The 21,366-nt window shown below is 42.5% G+C and overlaps 1 protein-coding gene across 2 annotated transcripts in view; it reads left to right on the forward strand.

Annotated features, from left to right (window-relative positions):
• ABCB11 (ATP binding cassette subfamily B member 11) overlaps positions 1-21,366 on the forward strand; it is a 121,813-nt gene that overhangs the window by 91,303 nt on the left and 9,144 nt on the right. For both annotated transcript variants that reach the window (XM_072981759.2, XM_020789443.3), the window contains 6 exons: positions 454-618; positions 9,486-9,590; positions 9,706-9,867; positions 11,747-11,950; positions 14,716-14,957; positions 15,578-15,734. In XM_072981759.2, the coding sequence (XP_072837860.2) occupies positions 454-618; positions 9,486-9,590; positions 9,706-9,867; positions 11,747-11,950; positions 14,716-14,957; positions 15,578-15,734 (1,035 nt within the window). The remainder of the gene's footprint in view (positions 1-453; positions 619-9,485; positions 9,591-9,705; positions 9,868-11,746; positions 11,951-14,715; positions 14,958-15,577; positions 15,735-21,366) is intronic.

Consider the following 21,366-nt stretch of genomic DNA (forward strand, 5'->3'; position numbering starts at 1 on the left):
AAGGGGGGGGGGGGCTGTTTAGAAGACCAATGTTTTCACCTCATGATTGCCAGTATCTACATTATTTTCCATTTGCAGAAGAGGGATGAATAGCGGCCTCAAGCTTTCAGAAGTGGCAGAACTGAAAGGTAGAAAAATGTTTGTAATAAAAAGCCACAAATAATGGTTCTGATTAAAAGGCTGCAGAAAAGAAAAGAAAGAGGCCAACATTTGGCGTTGTGTGTGACAACACATGGAAACCAGTGATCAGCCCCCACCGTAGGGTGTCCAGAGCAGTTATGCACCTCTTTTGCAACAATAGAGGGGAAAGGGGAGCATAGAAGCAGAAAGTGGTTGTGAGTCTATTATGCTGTGTTGGTCTGTGCCCGCTGTTGTATGGATCCGTTAGTAAAAGGGCGATTTCCTTATTCAGAATATCTCATCTTCCCCCTCCCTCACTTTTTCACCCCAAAGGCACTGATTCCTGATGAGGAGGAAGCAATCGAACCTGCTCATGTCACCAGGATTTTGAAATACAATGCTCCTGAATGGCCCTATATGGTCATTGGATCTGTTGGGGCAGCGGTCAATGGGGCAGTCAGTCCTCTCTATGCTCTGCTCTTCAGTCAAATCCTTGGAGTAAGTTATAACCAGTTTTCCTTTTCTTTGCATTTTTAAATGTCTCAATCTATGCTCTGGTAGAATAGAAGGATCAGACCTTGGAGAGCTTTTTATCCAAGTAAGTGACCTCATCGTCTGGCAAATTGAGGAGGTGTCGTTCAAAAATCAATGTTCTTCCATGTTTTGCATCGTATACAAACCGGCTATACATTTCTGACATAACTGGTTCATTTCCGATATTTAGGGTGACTTGCTTCTTTTATTACTTTTTAAAGATTTGTGGCAATGCCAACAGGCTGTTCCTGTGGCTATATGCATGGTGAAATATATTTTTTTAATATGGAAGTTGAGTCATGGCAACGGGACTTCTTTCTTGTTAGGTTGAAACATTTTACTACTCATCCAAGTAGCTTCTTCAGTCTGAGGAGCATTGGTAGGAGACCCTCCACATTCATCTCCCCCTGGTCTGAATAAGCTTTTGAGAAGGACAAAGGACTGGGGGTGAGGAATAATCTCACTTCTGCAGTCCTATTTATCATGCTTCTCCTATTTATCATGCTGCCCTTTCATTTGTCCCCAGAAAGATTAGGACCACACTCAGTAGAAAGACCATGGAATCATAGAATCACAGAGTTGGAAGAGACCACAGAGGTCATCAAGTCCAACCCCCTGCCCTGCAGGAACTCCATCAAAGCACTCCCGACAGATGGCCATCCAGCCTCTGCTTAAAAACCTTCAAAGAAGGAGACTCTACCACACTCCGAGGCAACCTATTCCACTGCCGACCAGCTCTGACTGTCAAGAAGTTCTTCCTGAGATTCAGATGGAATCTCTTTTCCTGTAGTTTGAAACCACTGCTCCTTGTCCTAGTGTCATGGAAAACAAACCTGTCCCTTCCTCAACATGACATCCCTTCAAATATTTAAACATGGTTATAATGTCCCTTCTTAACTTTCTTTTTGTAAAGAAAGTGGCCCCCTAGAGTGGTCGTTTGGCTAGATAGGTGGGGTATAAACAAACAAACAAACAAACAAACATTCCCAGCCCCCCAAGCCGCTCCTCATAGGACATGGCTTCCAGACTTTGACCCTTTTGGTCACCCTCCTCTGGATACATTCCAGGTTTTCAACATCCTTCTTGAATTAAGGTGCCCAGAACTGGACACAATACTCCAGGTGAGGTCTGACCAAAGCAGAGTAGAGTGGCACTATCACTTCCCTTGATCTAGACACTATACTCCTATTGATGCAACCAAGAATTGCATTGACTTTCTTGGCAGCCACATCGCACTGCTGACTCATGTTCAGTTTGTGGTCTATCAAGACTCCCAGATCCCTTTTACAGGTACTGTTGTCTAGCCAGGTGTCTTACATCCTATATCTGTACAGTTCATTTTTTTTCTGCCTAGGTATAAGATATTACATTTCTCCCTGTTGAAGTTCAGTTTGTTAGTTTTGATCCAGGACTCTAATCCGTCAAGGTCATTTTGAATTTTAATACTGTCCTCTGAGAAATTAGCAGCCCCTCCCAATTTGGTATCATCTGCAAATTTAATCAGCATACTCTGTATTCCTTCAGCCAAGTCATTGACAAAGATGTTGAATAGCACAGGGCCCAGGACAGAACTCTGAGGCACTCTACTAGATACCTCTCTTCAGGATGAAGAGAAGCCATTGGTGAGCACCCTTCGAGTTTGGTCAGTCAACCAATTACAAATCCACCAAACAGCAGCACTGTCTAGCCCACATTTTTCTAGCTTTCTTGCAAGAATATCATGGGGAACTTTGTCAAAGGCCTTACTGAAATCAAGATATGCTACATCCACAGCGTTCCCTTCATCTATCAAGCCTGTAACTCTATCACAAAAAGAGATCAGATTAGTCTGACATGACTTGTTTTTGAGAAACCCATGTTGACTTTTAGTGATGACAGCATTGTTTTCTAAGTAATAACAAGCTGTTTGTTTAATGATCTGCTCTAGATTTTTTCCAGGAATTGATGTCAGGCTGACTGGGCGATAATTATTTGGGTCTTCTTTTTTTCCCCCTCCACTTTTTGAAGATAGAGACAACATTTTCCCTCCTCCAGTCTCTGGGGACTTCTCTTGTTCTCCAAGAATTCTCAAATATTATTGCCAATGGTTCTAAAATTACTTCTGCCAGTTCTTTTAATATCCTTGGATGTAATCCGTCTGGCCCTGGAGATTTGAATTCATTTAGAGTAGCCAGGTATTCCTGGACTACTTCTCTACTGTGCTGCATTTCCCCCACTACATCATCTGCTCTTCACCCCTCAGGATGAGCACTATTTTCCTTTTTGGAGAAAACTGAGGCAAAGAAGGTGTTGAGAAGTTCAGCCTTTTCCCTGTCCTCAGTTAGTAGTTGGCCATCTTCTCCATGCAGCGACACTATCATTTCCATGTTTTCCCTTTTGCTGCAGGCGTAGCATAAAGCCTTGCTTCCCAGCAGGATCATATATAACCTACCTACCCCTGGGAATTTGCCCACCACTGTTCCATCGGTAATTGAAAATACTGGTAGGCAAGTACCTATGGAAAAGGATGAGACTGAGTGTAATGATACCAGGCCATGACTCAGCTACTCTCCACCCACAATGACTGCCCCGTGGACTCTGTTAGAGGGAAATGGGTGCTTTCTTCCCTCTGGGAAACACAGACAGAGCTGTTTGGGGCCGCTTCATAGGAGGGATGCTTGAGGATTTAAGCAAATAATAAACAACCGAGATAATTTTTAAGCAAACAACCGAGATAAGGAATTCACAAGAATAAAATAGGTTGGGATTGGAGATGGGAGTATTCACATTCATATACAAATACGAATATCCCCACGGCGGCCCCACTCATCCTCCCAATCATTCCCGAGTGCTGTTCTCTTCCTGGTCATCTAGCCACTCCTGTTAGAGGGAAGGAGGACGAGTCTCCCTGCAAGGCTGCCGAGTGGTTAGCCAAGCGGCGCTCTGGAGTGACTGGAAGGAAGAGAAGGGCTGGTGGTGGCGGATGTGTGAGTGGACAGTCTGGCCTCAGAGGCCGGACCCTCGTTAACACCAGCTGCATGGGGATATTCGTATACAGATAGGAATACCCCCATCTCTAGTTGGGATCTGTCTTAGTGCGAACACACTGCCCAATGTTTTGAACAGAATGTTTTTCTCCCAGGCAATAATGCTTCTTTTTTTTTAAATAAAAAAAATGCTTACTCCGAAAGTGCTTATTTGCACTAATGATGGGCTGCCCACGTTCAAGGCCTATTTAACTAGAATGGGCCCAGTTAAATCAAATGTATGGGTTGGATCCAGATCTATGAACTCGGGTTGGCAGCAACTGACTTTTCCTGCCCCTTTCTCTCCACACCAGCCCCTTCAAGTTCCTGAGAATGCCATGGATTCAGGCAAAGTTGAATCTTTCTGTCCACAAAAAAATAAAATAAAATAAATGTTTTAAAAAATAAAGGATCTCAGATCCAAACCATTGGGAAGAATACAATAATATGTTCAACATTATTTTTAAAAGGGCTTCAGTTGTGTTACTATTAGTTCCCATTGTGCTCCCAAAGATTTGTTGTCAGGAGCATGGCAGGGCTTTGAAATATCCTTGCCAGTGATTGGTTCAAGGCTTCCCTGCTTCAGCTTTTCCCTCCAATGCAAAATTGAACTATCAATGGAAACAACATGGAGGGCGTCAGCTTGGAGAGTGTATATGGCATCCACACCTTGCTCTTGAAACCTATGATTGACATAATTTCCCTTCACCTCCTTTGGAAAGGAGGCTAGCGTGGTTGGGTTGTGCTAGCAATGGTGGCCAAAAATGAGCCCATCTTGAACCACAGCAGACTGTAAGAGGGTCTGGGCCAAATCCAAGATAGAATGGTGGTAGTGAATGAGTGAAATTAATTTCCCCCCTCCCTTTGCCACAGATGTTTCTCTGGGGACATAGATTTGGAAGTAGGGGAACCTATCAGTTTGAAGAAGAAAATGTTCAGTTGAAACATCACTGAGAGTTTCATTTATGTTTGTTAAATTTCACTTTTATGCCAAATTTATGTCTAAAGCATCATCTGAATTCATTCTCTCCACATTTATTCTCACTTTTCTGACAGTTCACTGTCTCAGTGAATGGGTAGCAAATGGCTTGGATCTGGTCCAATGATACTAGACCTTATTTATTTATTTATTTATTTATTTATTTATTTATTTATTTATTTATTTATTTATTTATTTATTTATTTATTTATTTATTTATTTATTTATTGGACTTATATACCGCCCCATAGTGCTACAAGCACTCTCCGGGCGGTTTACAATTTTTTAATTATACAGGCTACACATTGCCCCCCCCCCAGTGAGCTGGGTACTCATTTTACCGACCTCGGAAGGATGGAAGGCTGAGTCAACCTTGAGCCGGCTACCTGAGATTTGAACCCCAGGTCGTGAGCACAGTTTTTTAGCTGCAGTACAGCGTGTGGGTACTAGTGGGGAAGTAAATTCAGGGTCCTCAGTTCCACTCCAGCCTCGGTAGCACACCAACTATATCTTTGAACTTAAAGGTTCTCTTTCAAGCATGAAAAGTGGATAAGGAGCACCAGCTCTGTCTTCAAGCATATAATTATTATTTTCCTTTAATAGTTCTGCTCTTTCTCTCTCTCCCCCTCTTTTCCCTCCCTGATCAATTGTGGATCTGCCTGCCATTTCTTTTTACTAAACCCTGCTGAAAAACAGATGCGGCATCTTAATTTTTATGTTTGTTAGATAAATACACTATGGGTATATTACAGAGATACTTGCAGCCTGGCAGTCATTACACAGAAAATGACATGGAGGTTCATAAAATGCATCTTAGGCGCAGCCCTGAGACCCGATTAATTGCTGTATGGGAAACTGTCATAAAATAACAGTATTTAAAGACTGCATGCAAATGTGTATTTTTTTTCTCAGTCTCTTTAGCTTTCTGTCCTTCCCTGCTGGCAAAGACTGCCTCTGGTTATAGTTTAGGCTACAAAGCTGTCTTCTTCAATATGACGCCTGAGTGTGACATGACATGAGTCCTCATGGAACAGAACTTGGAATCTGAGTTTTTAAAATGTAATTTAACCCTTCATTTGCCTTGCTTTTGGGAAGGTAAACTAGTTGCCATTACTTATTGAGCAGTCTACAAACACACATAAAAACACACAGATCCAGATGTAAGGCGAAGGGTCAAATATTTGTTTTTGGAATATAGGGAGAAGCTCTTACTTCTCCCTTGTATTCACTTTATTGGGCAAGTTACTTGTGTCTGAGACTGCCACCTTGCTTTCTGTGAAATTTGGCTTGTTATTAACGAACATGGATCCACACCTACCTACGGCAGCCATTTTGTGACATTATCTATGACCCTTTCCCCAATTTGCAAAAGTGGCTTCAGGCCTCCCCAATTTATAGAGCCGATCAAATCTCTTCAAGGGCTAATGCCTGCAGTTGGGGAGGCGGGGGGAAGCTCTGAGCTTAGCACTAGGGCTGGCATGAGCATCCGATATCCATGAGCAGTTAGCATGGCTCATCAATAATAATAATAATAATTTAACCAATTGTCTGGAGGCTATAATTTTCCCACAATGTCCCACAGTGGTACTAATTCAAGATGAATGAGGGAAATTAAAATGGCAGCTAGAGGCAGCCATGAGGCACGGCCTGCCTGGACCATCGCCACTGCTGCCTACAGCTGCCAGAAGAGTTCTTCCAAGGCTCCATTAACATTTTGCCCATCATTCTCTCAAGATCTCATCAGAGCAGTTGCAAATTAACTAGTTACAAGTGTCTCCAATTCTGATTGTCTTCATCCAAGTTTTGTTCCTTCTTTCTTTGTCTTGGCATAGCCAGAATAAAGAAGACAATAAAGATGGATAGATGTCTTTTATTTCTCATTTAATTTTATCCTTTTCACCCATGTCCCTCCCAACACCTTGGTCGTTCCTTGGTTTTTAGTCACCAGTACATATTATCTGTGGAATGACTCAACCCCCACCATGTGTCAGCTGTTTAGTAATTGCCCTCTAATTAGAAATGCTCATCTATTCCTTTGAATGTCTGGAATTAGGTAATTTTACAAATATTATCTTAGGTCCTAACAGCTTGTGTTCTTGTGACTCCAGTGATGGGTGGGGGTGGGGGGAAACAAGGAAGAAGACGATTTACGTAGTTTTTGCTTCTGCTGGTGCCAAAGTGTGACTAAATTAATAGACGGACAACTCGCTCTGCCAAAGTGGTTAACTGGCTGCTCTCCCTATCCCGCCAAAGAGAGCAGGTGGCTTGATTTCCTGCAAAATGTGCTTCGTGCTGTGATCGAGATGAGCCACGTTCTCCTTCTGAGGCACGCCACCCATTGTTTCTCTTTCAGTGGTGCTGATGTGAGACATCCGGCATGTTCAGCAGAGGTAGAAATATTCCTGTTTCGCCTTTGAATATACATTTCTGTTCCTTGTACTCAATTTTACCTTTCCCAGTGAGCGAATGATTACAGCTGATTTTATGTGAATTAAGGAAAGGTTTTCAAAGAAATGCTTACCCAAAAAAGCAGGGAGTCAGGAGCTGGGGGTGAGTGAGAAAGAGAAACCTGTTGAGCCTTCTCCAAGGACTCATTAATGGATGTCAGATCTTTTCAAAACCTGATTTTTCAAAGTCTCTTTGCTGGCTGTTGCTCTCCTCTGATTATTGCTCCCTGCCTCCTCTTCAAAGCTGCATGGATTATTATTTTGACTGCCTTGGCTAATAATACCTTGATTGCTGTCCTCCCGGTGGCTATATGTTTCTTTGGATTTCAGTCGGATCTGGGCATGTTGGTGCCTGAGTGCCAGTTCAGTTGTGTATTTTTAAAACTGTGCATAAAAAGGATTGTTTCCTTGGCACTGCCGTTTGAGAAAAACGTAGACAGATTAGGAAGGGTTCGGGGGGGGGGGCAAGAAGGAGAGTCAGTGATATGAAAAACAAGGCCTGTGAAATCATGTTGGGCACTGGGCTTGTTAAAATAAGATCATCCACACCCTTGTATTCCCAATCACCGTGTACAGGTGTGAAAGCTGGACAGTTAAGAAAGCTGATAGGAGGAATGTATTTGCGAAGGCTTTCACGGCCAGGATCTAATGGTTGTTGTGGGTTTTTCGGGCTCTTTCAGAACACGGCCAAAGAGCCCAAAAAACCCACAACAAACATGACAGGAGAAAGCTCATTTGTTTGAAATGTGGTGCTGGAGGAGAGCTTTGCAAATACTCTGGACTACCGGAAAGACAAACAAGCGGGTCCTAGATGAAAACAACACTGTCTGCAGGCAAAAATGTTGAAACTGAATCTGTCCTACTTTGGGCACCTCCTGAGAAGGCAGGAATATCTGGAAAGGTGGAAGGCGGTAGGAAAAGACAATGTACGAGATGGGCTGACTCCCTAAAGGAAGTCACAGGCTTGAGTCTGCAGGAGTTGAACAGGGCTGTTGAGGACAGGATATTTTGGAGATTGATCATTCATAGGGTTGCCATAAATCAGAAACAACTTGACAGCATGCCACCATCACCACATATATTTAACCTGGATAAAAGAATGAAGAGGAATAAGAAAGCATTCTTGAAGTAGCAGCAGGAATGTCCTGTGGGGGAGGGCAGGTGCTTATTCTCTGCTGTACCACGGGGCAGAAACTGATCTAACATGTTTCAATTACAGGACAGTAGGTTTCAGCTGACCTCAAAGAAGTAGCTTGATGATAATTCCAGTTACATGAGAGTACCAATTTTCTGGGAGGGTGATCTCCTCCGTTCAGAGAAGCAACTTGGACAAAGCAGCTGTCTTGAAGGAAAAGCCTTGCAGCCCAATGTTGCAAATCTAAACACGGGAACTTAGTTTAGGGGGCTTACATGATTGCCTCCAGCTTTACAATTCCGTGATTTCTCCTGGGGTAAAATGGCCAGGTGCCATGAATTGTTGTTGTTGTTGTTGTTGTTGTTGTTGTTGTTGTTGTTGTTGTTGTTGATGATGATGATGATGATGATGATGATGATGATGATGATGATGATGATGATGATGATGATGATGATGCACTGGTCATTATAACTTGCCAGTCTCCAAAAACCCATGGAAACATCCAGTTGGGGTGTCAGAACATGCCAAGATCAAAATCTTTTGGGATTTCCAGATGCAAACTGATAGATACCTTGAATATAACATACTAGGACATAGCAGTAGTGGAATGAAGAAAGGTCTGGATCATTGATATTGCAATTCCAGGGGATGCCAGAGTTGAAAATGAAGAATTGGAAAAACTAACAAACACAGAGATCTGGCAATCAAAAACATCTCATTATTGCCTACCATTAATTATGTAAGATGGACAGGGTCCTGGTGTTTCTGTTCAGTGTTTTAACTTGAAAATAAGGATCCCACATGGATCAGAATTGGGCAGCAGCCTATTTCTTCCTTCTCTAAGGATGAAATACAATTCGGGAAGACCTAGAGCAGTCTTAAAGTTTCTAGGTTTAAAGTACTCAGACCCAGCTTCTAGTGGACCAAGAAGCTTGACCAAGGGCCACACTGGTGGTAGAGCACATAATGCCATCAACCCTGTTTTGGATGGTCTTGACTGGCCCCTCCTGTGGGAGGAACAGTCAGGATCTCAATTCCCAGCCCTTGGCTCTGCCACTGAGTGTGCCAACCCACTGAGCTATACTGACTCAACAGGTGGGCTAGTATGTGCAAAAGGCAACTGTGAATCCCGCAAAAGCTAAAATATGCCACCATGTCCCATTAAGTCACAGGACAAAAAATACCAGGTGAGGCAATATTCTTTTAATTATCTTGGGTGAAAAGACACTAATATGAATGCATTTCCTTTCCCCCCGCCCCTAAAGACTTTTTCGATGCCTGATGAAGAAGAGCAGAAGTCACAGATCAACAGCATCTGCCTGCTCTTCGTGGTGGTTGGATTTATATCCTTGGTCACACAATTCTTGCAGGTAATAGTAACTCTTCAGGGATTTTCTCTCCATCCTACCTACACCATTCCTAACACACTTCTTTGTTATGACATGCTTAGATTTACATATTTTTTTTAAAAAAAATACATTTCAGGGATATACATTTGCAAAGTCTGGGGAACTGCTTACAAGGCGGTTAAGGAAAATTGGTTTCCAGGCTATGCTTGGCCAAGAAATTGGATGGTTCGATGACCATAAGAACAGCCCAGGAGCTTTGACTACCAGATTAGCAACTGATGCATCTCAAGTTCAAGGGGTAAGAGATGTTATAAAAAGGTAATGTAACACATCAGGAAACACCAAATCAGCCCAGAGCTGATTTTTTGGGGGGTGGGGGTGATCAAAATGATGAGGGTTGCTGTTGGCTGATGAGATAGACCCATGAGCTACATGATGCAGTTAGCATTGGCTTGATAAGATCTAGCAGGGGTGGATTGACCGGGTGGGTCCATGAAGTGGTAAATGCCTTGTTACAGCAGGGAGTGGTGCCTTCTGCCTTGTAAGAGGCAGCAGTGCCTCATCTCCTGAAGAGGACCTCTCTGGACTCTGAGGTACACAACAACTCTTGACCCACTGCAAATATCCTCTTTTTGAAGGCAAGGTGCTTGAGTATGCGGTAACTGGGCAGCTTTAGACATTCTTAGTGGAATATGATTGTCTGGTTTCAGGCCAGGATTTGGTATTGAAATGACCTTAGTTGCCCTGACTGATGATCTCCTCTGGACTAAAGGCAGTGGGAGTGTGGCCCTGTTAATTATCTTGGACCTCTCGGCAGCTTTTGATACCATCGATCATGATCTCCTCATCAATAGGCTTTGTGGAATGGGCATGGGAGGCCCTGTAGTACATCCCTATTTTTGGACCCAGTTCCAAAGAGTGGCAGTGGGGGTCTTCTGCTCAGCCCCATGGCGATTAAGCTGAGGGCTACCACAACATCCCATTCTATCTCTCATGCTGTTTGATATCAACATGAAGCCACTGGGAGAGGTCATTAGGTGTTTCGGGGCTGGGTGCCATCAGTATGCTGATGACACTCAGCTCTACTTCTTATCATCAGGGTCAACTGAAACTGAATCCCAAGAAGATAGAGGTTCTGTCATTTGGTGGCTCTTAGGTTACATAGGAGACTTGACTGTCTCCTGTGAAAGAGTGAAGGACTTATTAAGCCCTAAATGGCTTTGGGACCTGCATACTTGAAGGAGCACCTCTCCCTATGTAAACGTGCTGGGGAGGCTCTTTTCTGTGTCCCATTCATTACGTGGTGACATAGGGGAGGGCTTTTTCTGTCAAAGCACCCAAACTGTGGAATGCCTTCCCCTTGGAGACTTGACTGGCACTGACACTGGCATCATTTCAGTGCCAAATCAAGATGTAGGCATCTTAGCAGACTTTATGCATTATTGACTTTTTTTCACTGTAAAATTGCATCTAGCCAAAAAGTTGTGTTTGGCACAAGTCTGACCTCAGCACCACAAATTTTTGCCTGAGAATAGGATTTATCACTTTAACATGTTGAAACCTAATTTTTAAACAGTTGTTCGGCTTACAGATGCTTTGCATTAGTTAATTATACACTGCCAGGATATTTTGGTCATCAGCATGTTGAAGGTTCATTGCTAGCATTAATGCTACAATTGTCATATTCTATATCCCATTTCGTTTAGTCTCCCCTGCCCTCCCCCCCCCCAAGCCATGTACATGGTTATAAATCTGTAACAAAAATATCCCAGGTTTCTGGAAAAGTGGCTTTTAATCCAGGAAAGTTCCTACAGAAACAAATCTGTCAGCCTTAAGACTCTCTTGGGCTGCTTTTGTTTCCAGCATTTGGCTGTAGTTAAGATGGAAACTATGAACCTTCCTGAGCATTATTTCACAGAAATGTTCATGGATGGCGGCTCATTTTTTTCCCAACGCACTTTTTTCAGAAGTGGGTTGAAGTCCATGAAAATTCAAACGATAGTAGCAAACAGACCAAAAGCCCTCTGACTCCCTTTTGGGAAGACAAGCACAGCCAGTGTCCCCTGGACATTCCTCACAGTCACTTTCCTTCGTCCACCATTTTGAGGTAATGATGTCTCAGTGCACCATGTGGAAGAGCCAACTGGTGATCTCTTTTTGTTTCGCTTTACCTCAAGGCAACTGGAGCCCAGATAGGGATGATTGTGAACTCTCTCACCAACATTGGGGTGGCCATTATCATCGCTTTCTACTTCAGCTGGAAGCTCAGTTTAGTCATCACCTGCTTCTTGCCTTTCTTGGCTTTATCGGGAGTGGTGCAGTCTCAAATGTTGACAGGATTTGCCTCTCAGGACAAGGAAGCAATGGAGGCTACCGGAAGGGTAAGGACTTCTTTTAAGGCTAATATAAGGTGAGGTGGTGAGTAATAGCTGAAGCAGCCAGTTTCGCTGGTATGAACCAGCAATTCAGGAAATGTCACAAAAGTCTAATGTGCCTTCCCTCCCCCCCCCCAAAAAAAACCCCCACTTCTTATATTCTGGAACAGGAAGGCCACATCAATATTCCTATCGTTCAAAGTCTCAATTGCTTGAAAGGTGATTTCTTCTCAGGGATAACCTATACAGTACATTTATAGTCTCTTTGTTTCAAGGAAACATGTGCAGGCTCGCTCAGGGATAGGAGCCTCACACACACACAAACAAACAAACAGAAGAGGACCAAACTTTCCTTCCTTGCTGCTTTCCCCATCAAGGTTCCCCTTGACAATTTTTGTCCAGTCGTGTTCGACTCTAGGGGGCGGTGCTCATCCCCATTTCCAAGCCATGGAGCCAGCGTTTTGTCCGAAGACAATCTTCCGTGGTCACATGGCCAGTGCGACTTAGACACAGAACGCCGTTACCTTCCCACCAAGGTGGTCCCTATTCATCTACTCACATTTGCATGCTTTCGATCCACTAGGTTGGTGGGAGCTGGGACAAGCGACGGGCACTCACTCCGTCATGTGGATTTGATCTTACAGCTGAAGATCTACAGATCTTACAGCACAGAGGCTTCTGCGGTTTAACCCGCAGCGCCACCACGTCCCTACCATCTCCCCATGGAGGTCCTTAAAAAAGAGAAGATGTTTCCATTGGTGTCAATGAAGGCTTTGCTTTCCAAGCCCATGTGGTAGAGGTCAAGGGTGAATTTTCTGTGTATGGGCGAGGGAACCGTTGAGGGGAAAATCTTAAATACTGCTTGACCATATGTGAAGGCCCTAGTTCAGATTGGGTTTGCACACATTTCTTTGTACATGAAACCTACAAGGATCCTAAACTGTGTGCTGCTTACATAGCATTCTGCTTAACCTTCAGAAGGACTGGGAGACCTTCAGATGGTAATGTGGTCCATTTCCAGTTTCAGTGGTTTATTTCAATCAGACCTGAAAAACACGTTTAACAGTATGGAAGGCTCCTAAAGGATGAAACTCAATGCCTGTTTGTCCTATCTAGAGCAGACATATGACTAGAATGTAGGTTGGTTCTACTGTACATTCATTTCAATGCGTCTGCTCTGGGTGAGCATAAGACTGGTTTAAGGGATGGGCATCACTTAACTGTGCCTATTCTGAACCTATCTGTATTCAGGGCCTTCTCTCTCCCTTGCAAGCTCTTGTAATAATTTTCTTCAGTTTAGTGTCCACATCAAAATTCATTTAAAGATGCAAACTCATATGCAGTTGCCTGAGAATAAGTCTCATTTAGATAAATAAAACTAGCTCAGTGAGTTGGAACTCCTGGTTGGAGAGCCTGGGTTCAGGAGTTCAATTCCCCACCGTGGCTCCTGGAAGAAGAGCCAGCCTGGGTGGCCTTGGGCAAGCTGCACAGTCCCAGGGCACCTCCAGAAGAAAGGAAGGGTAAACCACTTCTCAGTACTCTCTGTCTACAAAACCGTGGAAAGGGTCACGTAAATCATGTAATTATTAGTAATCAGATAAGAATAAGATTATACGATACAACCCAAATCTATGCCTACACTGGATCTTTTTTGGTCCAGCTATAAGGCTACTACTATCGCCCAGCAAACAGAAGGGTTGTTTTAAGGGAGATGGCTCTTTTCTGGTGCAATCGGACACAAGCCTTTCCTGCCATCTGATTGCATCCTCAATCTGCTACAACATTATCTGCTATAACAAAGTCAGCTTGGGTGGAAATAAGTCCTTACAGCAGCAGCAGCACCAGTTCTTCCTGCCTGCCTGCCTGCCTGCCTGCCTGCCTGCCTACCTGCCTTGCTTCAACATCAGCTCCTTCCCTCCTTCCAACGGGGGTGGGGGTGGGGTGAGCAGGGAGGGTCACTCCAAATACCATTTAAATGCTCTTGAAACTGACAACATTAGCTACTCAGCCAAGACCAAATTCTGTGAAAGCCTTATGCTGGCTGCATACACCAAAAGAAAGGGGCCTGTTCACATGGGTGATGCAACTGTTTAAGAAATGATGAAGAATAAAAACTGAACAAGTTGAGGCAATGGTGAGACTCGTTCAGAAGCCCCCCAGGTGTAAGTGTGCAGATGTTACTTTTTTGGACTCCCAGAATAACCACACAACTCACCATGCTCTGTGTGGTATTCAGGGAACTATAGTCCAATAAGTAACTTTTCCAAGCAGAGTCCATACTAGCAATTAGAATAATGGTTTTTTCTAATAGAGATGGGCATGAATCCCCAGTTTAGTGGTTCATGCACGTTTATTTATTGGTTGAACCAGGTTTTTTGTTGCTTCCCAGCCCTGTCTCCTTCAGGGGCAGCGCCCAGAGGAGGCAGGACAGGGAATCCGGGGCGCTACCTCTCAATGGGTGCCCAGCGGAGAAGGTGGTGCTGGAAAGCACCAAACATCTATTTAGCCAATAAACGAACCGGCAAAAATCATCAAACCGGTGGTTCATGCCCATCTCTATTGGAGAAAAATATTATTCTAATTCTATTCTCTTATAAAGGAAAAGTTGATGGTAGGGTACTTAATTACATTATTCCGTGGTGCATTGATGAATACAACTACTGTATGTATTAGCTCCTCTGAAGTACAGTTGACCCAGCAGGTGGAGGGCCCTAATCTTGGACTGCTTATCTGATAGCCCTTTTCTTCTCTTCCGCCATTTCTGAGAACAGATTTCCAACGAAGCCCTCACAAATATCAGGACTGTGGCTGGAATTGGAAAGGAGAAAAAATTTATCAACGCCTATGAGAAAAAGCTGGAAATCCCTTACAGGGCAGCAGTCAAGAAAGCCAATGTTTATGGGGTTTGCTTCGGCTTTGCACAGTGTGTGGTGTTTGTAGCCAATTCTGTCTCTTATCGCTATGGGGGATTTTTGGTTGACAAAGAAGGACTTCACTACAGCTATGTATTTAGGTAAGAAGACTCTCTCTCACACACAGACTCATAGAAGCACATCCCTTGAAGGCTGGATAAGCAACTTCTGAGGGTGTGAGTGGGGGCACCCCTCCTGAACCCACTAGGTGCCACACCCTGCCAAAACACCAGCTATACCGCTGTTGTGATTTCCTTGTGTAAGAAGGTGTCTGTAGGGGACACACACCTTGTTTTTATATTAAATAAGATTTCTGGGAGTGGTAGCAAGGTATCTTGTGCTTGTTTGTGGAAGGAAATCATCCTTTTCCATTGCTGCTGTGATGGTATATTCAGTGGTTGTGGGTGACCTCAGGAATCATCAGGAGCCAGTGTCTACATGCAGGGAATGTATTTGTTCATTCTTCTTGTAAAACAGATTTGTGGCCACGATAGCTAAATGGCCTCTTCAAAGATGGAGGGTAGTCTAACAGTATTTTAATAAATTAGATAAGGAATGGAGCCTCCATCTTAAGAGGCACACTTATGAATTTCACTTAGTGAGATAAACAGTGAGGGAAACCCACTGCCTTAACATCTTGCTTGTGGGCATCTTAGGTTCATCCAGCTGACTGCTGAAGGAAACAGGATTATGAATTTTAATACACTCTTTTATTTTCTAGGGTGATCTCCTGCATTGTGACCAGCGGAACTGCTTTAGGCAGAGCCTCCTCTTATACACCGAATTATGCCAAAGCAAAAATATCTGCAGCACGCTTTTTTCAGCTGGTGGATCGGATCCCCCGAATCAGTGTTTACAGTGATGCTGGAGAGAAATGGGTAAGAACAGAAATTAGTATTATTAAGGACCACATAATTGCAGCACTGGGAAGATGGAAAGGTTGTGCAGTCTGTTTTTCCAAGTCGGATTATAGTGTGCCAGGAACAGAAAAGGACAGATAAACAAGAGAAGGGCACCGAGTCTGTTCGCTAAACCAGAACCTGTTGGTTTGAACAAAGAATAATGGTCCTGGGGGAAAACAAGGCAAAATGGTGCCAGGATTGAGGGAAATTGATTAAATGAAGTTTGCAACCTACAACCATTAAAGTAGTATGACTTGGTATTCCCAACTTCCTAAATGAAAGCATGATATGTGATACTGGTTGTATTTATTTATTTATTTATTTATTTATTTATTTATTTATTTATTTGATTTTTACCCCGCCCCTCTAGACCATGTCTACTTGCTGAGAACTTACCTGATACAAATTCTCCTTTAACATCTTTTATAGCCCTTTCACATCCAGATGTCTTGTCTTCTGGTCTCCCAATACTCTGTTTCATTTCTAATCCTCTATGAGGACTGACATCAGTTCTGTTAAACTTCAAAGGAGCTTTTCAGCCAAGCTGAGTTTCAAGGCAACTTATGAAAAATAAATAAGAATAAATGGTGGAGTAAAGTAAATGAGCTGCGATCATATAGACATCTACTTGTGAATCAAAGTCAAGAGAATACACTTCTTAGTAGATATACATAGCATTACACTTTTAGGAACTAATAGCATTATGAAATAGGTGATGAAATCAGAATTGCAATACAGAATGTGGCAATAAAAATAATGTATCATAGTTGCACAGTTATTCTGCAGCAGACTAAATTAACATTTGAGAAGACAATTCTAAAAATGGGGGCAGCTCAAACAAAAACTTATAACTTTGAAACAGGACTTGAGATTAGCACCACATTTGGCAAGGATATATTAGAGTGTATGCTCTTTATCTGTGCCATATTTAGGGAGGTTTAGACAAAGGGTTTTTGAGTTATGTATTTTTTTAAAGTATAATTGTTTCAATGTATTCTCAAAGGCTTCACTGCCGGGATCTGATGGTTATTGTGGATTTTTTGGGTCATTTGGCCATGAAGAACCCGAAAAATCCACAACAATCATAGAATTGTTTCCTTCACCCCCGTGCCGAAACAAGTGGCCCTAAATGTTCCCAGAGTTAAAACAGATCAAATAAATTGAAAAGACCAATCTTTTTTTATGTTGATAGAGGATGATTGGTCCCCACTTATTTTTCCAGGCAGTAGGAGCTGAAATATTGATCCTCAAAAAAGTCCTTTCAAACCAAGGAATGGTGACTCTTATAAACTGAGCATGCATTGAACAGGGTAACCAGCAGTAGCATTCCAAAGTAGATGCAATGTTGCAGCTTTATGGGACAGGAAGGGAGACGTTTGGAGGGCAATGAAGGTCACAGGAACAGTCAGAAGACAGATTTTCTTTGAAGAGTAAAAACTGACATACTTGCTTTAAAGAAACTAGGGAAGTGACAGTCCTCTAGAAAGAGATGTTTTGCCATGGACCTAATGGGAATTAGTATATAGTTCTGGAAGGTATATTCGAAATATTTCTGCATTACAAAAGCTTTCAGTAAAGATTCTCTTAGGATTTCTGAGACCAGTCTCCTGACACAAGCCTTCAAAGGGGAAGTCAGTCCCAGGATTAGCGAAATCTGTATTTGACCCTTTCAGACAGGAACTAATTAGCTGACTTGAAAGAAATACCATTCATAAAGTGATACCAAGCAAGGGAAAACCCCAGAAGCTGACTCCTTTTTTCATCTGTTAAACATTTATCACTCACAAAGCAATTGTCATGGCTGTTTTCTGGCAAGTGTGAAAGGGAATGAGCACAAGAGGGTATCCTGTAGACCAGTGGTCCCCAACCTTGAACCACTGACTGGTTGGAGGGGGGGGGCTGTGAGTGGGGGGAGGTGCTTGCGGAGGGGCAGGGTGCTCTCGTGCACATTCGCAAAGGGGAGGGGTGCATTCACGGGGGGCACGCTCAAGTGTATGAGCGGAGGGGTGGGGTGCATTCATGGAGGGGAAGGGCACCTGTGCATGTGGGTGGTGGGTTGTGCATGCGGATGGGGTGCGTGGGGGGGGGCAGGAAATCTGTCTTCGTGGCCCGGTCCTGCCATGGCCACGGACTGGCACCAGACTGTGGACCAGGGGTTGGGGACCCCTGCTGTAGACCATCTTGACTGCTGCCATTGCCACTGTCAACATTCAGGCTGCCCTTTGCGATGTAAAGCTTAACATGCTTTTTTTCTGCTGGCAACATGAGCATGATATTGTGCAGCAATATCAGACCGTGTCTTGTGTTCTGAATCATAGATACAGAAGCACAATACTTATAAACTGGAGAGTTTTAAGAATTGAATTTATTAAAGTACTGGTTTAATGAGCTGTAATTGCAGGTTCCCCTTCATTCAAGGCCCAATTATATGTTACAGATCGACTGTCACTAGAAGAGGAAATTCCTTAAGAGCTGCTTGTTACATTGGGAGCTTTTTCCTGCTTCCAAGAGTGTATAAATGAGCTTCCTTTGTTTTTGTTTTTTAATTGACCTGCAAGGCTGTAAGCCCTGTTCTTCTTTGTAATTGCTTTCTCAAACTCTGCCTCAGCAAACATTAGTGTGATTTGTGAGGGAACTTATTCTAGGAATCTTTTCAGCACCATCCTCTAGAGCACTGGTTCTTAACCTTGGGTTACTCAGGAGTTTTGGACTGCAACTCCCAGAAGCCTTCACCACCAACTGTGCTGGCTGGGGCTTCTGGGAGTTGCAGTTCAAAAACATCCGAGTAACATTTGTTTTTTCCAGCTGAGTAGACTGTTCACATCAAATTGTCAGCAGCTATCATATCAGCTATCATATTCAGTGGTCTAAATGAAGCAAGAATTCAGATTTGTATTTCTTTTAGTATTAATCTGTGATTGTATTTTTATTATTTATTGATTTCTTTTTTTAGTCACTATGATTTCACAAAAGGGAAGTGTGCTATTTCTCTCTTCCTCCCTTCAACCCTTTACACACACACACATACACACATGTTCTGTGGCAGATAGAACTGCCTTAAAGTATGGTTATAGAAGGGAAGGCTGTGACTACATGGGTAAAGAGTATGGGATATGTTGCAAAAATAAAATGGATGCATTAAAAAAATTAACTGATCACATGACACAAAGGCCAATGTGAATCAGCCTGGCCATTTTTTATTCTGATGGAAAGTCCCCCCCCCCTTGCTGGAGACTTTTTCCAACCTGGAGTGATTCAAACAGGGTCCTCCCCATGTGATTAATTGTTTCATTCTCCAGAAGGACAGAAGGTGTGATATATTAAGCTTGGTGTGTTGTTTTTTTGACCGCAGGAACACCCGTTCCGTGATCTTTCTCCCTAGTCACCCCAAAGTATTTATTGCTCTGTAAACAAACTACTCAGTTTAGCACTACATCACCTTAGCACTACGCACACCTTGATGCATCAGTTCAATGCTAGATCACCTCTGTACAGAAAAAAGAGAGGCATAAAAAATCAATATGAAATAGAAACAACCATGACAAACTACCGTAGACTACTATGCTTCCATGGTATGTATGTATCTGTTTGTACATTTTGGAGAATTTTGAAAAACTATCCCCTGTTCCTAATGCTTTGCTGGAAATTGGCAGAGGGCTAGATCAAAGGAAGGGGACTGTAGGCTGTAGCACAGATTAAACCTCGTCAGATTGAGAGGCCAGTGTGGACACTGGCACAGAAACAATCTGCAATCTTTGTGTGATCACCTAATCTGAACAGAAGCACAAAATAAGCTGCAAATCAAGCTGTTAGTGTAGCCACACCCTACATGTCTTTTGTTTGGTGATGGAAAGAATTCTTGCTAAATTCCTTGTCTTTCTCAGTTTAGGCTGCCTTCGCGGGACAAAACACCTCCATGAGAAATTGTAAAGCCCTGTGGGACTCCTGCCCCCCAAATGAGGGTGTGAGAAAAAGCCATTCAATTTATGTAAAGCTGTTAGTGATTTATATAAATTGTCTGTAGTACGCCTGCCATTGAGATGCAAGTCATGAACACAATAACTACCAAAGGAATGTATGAGAGAAAGAGACAAATAACCCTTCGTGACTGGCAGATTCTTGAACAAAGAAGCAATAATCTCAGTTTTCAACAATTTGTACAATTTGCATACTTGTGCGGATTGTAGAAATATCCACAATAACTAGGATATATTGTGCAGAAATTGTCATTTTTTTGTGCAGAACATCACTCCTGCCATGGGATTTGTTTCTTACCCCTGGGGATGTAAATTTGTCAGATGACAAATCTATGGCCTGGTAACTGAAATCACATGAAGACTAAATGTTGCTTTTTGTCTTGCATTCTATTACAAACTTTTACAAGCTAGAAACCGCAATGACAAATGAATAATACGTCATAAACACTGTTATAGGTCAGCAAGGCAAACATTAATGTATTTACTGAACAACCTCACTTTTCTTTGTAATGGTGCATGTATGAGGAAGTTAGATAATAAATAGTTAGGGTAAGAATCTATAGTAGAAATCCCACACCATTTCCATTTCCTGCTTAATGTTGATTATCTAATGACAAAGATGAACATGACCAACTGAATACATACTAACTTTACATCCCTTTACGTTTCTACTCAGAACTATGCCTCACTGAGTTCAGCTTAGCAAAGTGAATCTAATATTGCACCATAGACCAGTGACGGAGGAGTGGCTTTGCTCTGTTGCATCAAGAACAACAATGATGAAAGACTGTAAATTGGTTTAAAGGTTAACATGTAAGCTTTCGTAGTCTCCAGATGGCGAAAGTTACCTCACCCTACTCACATAGGAGTTAATAGTTTTCTTCTTCCTCTTCTTCAAACCAATTTACAGTTCAGTAGCCAATAAAGCTGTTGGAACAAGGAGTTGTGTGGTCTTAATCCCTGACTGCACTGTTTTACACCAGATCAAGTTTCTGAACATTTCTTAGGGGCAACCCTGTGTCCAACGTTTTATACTAAACATTCCTGCTGTGCTCCCCATCTCTGAAATAATCTCTCACCCAAAATTCACCTGGCTGCTTTACTGGGTATTTTAAAACTATCAGTGAAAACATGGCTTTTTAGACAGGCCTTCAAGGAGCTTATAATATTACAACACAGTGGTTGTTTCAGCGTTTATATTATCAGTTTGGCCACTTTGCCTTAAAACTACTTTAAGTTATTTTTAGTTGATTCTATGTTGTTTTTTATGTATATATTTAATTTTGATTTTTTAAACAAAATAGCTATTATATTTACTGTTCTTAAATGGCTGTTTATTATGTTACAATGTTGTCAACCGTCCAGAGCAGCCTTAGTAGCCAGAGGGGCGATACAAAAGTCAAATAAATACATTTTAATTTTAATTCTGTTGTTTAAAGACCAAAAATAAATATTTGAAGTGGCCTCTAGGACAGCACTTTTAACGATCAGTCATGCCAAAAATACAATATGATTAATAGTCATTGTGTTATTTTTAAAAGTAATGGCATGGTAACACCGCTACAAGAAAATTGTAGGTTACAGGTAAGTAACATCTTCTAGGTATCATCATTATTTGAATATATTACTTC

This window comes from Pogona vitticeps, chromosome 1 (genome assembly GCF_051106095.1).
Source record: "Pogona vitticeps strain Pit_001003342236 chromosome 1, PviZW2.1, whole genome shotgun sequence".
In the NCBI taxonomy this organism is placed as follows: domain Eukaryota; kingdom Metazoa; phylum Chordata; class Lepidosauria; order Squamata; family Agamidae; genus Pogona; species Pogona vitticeps.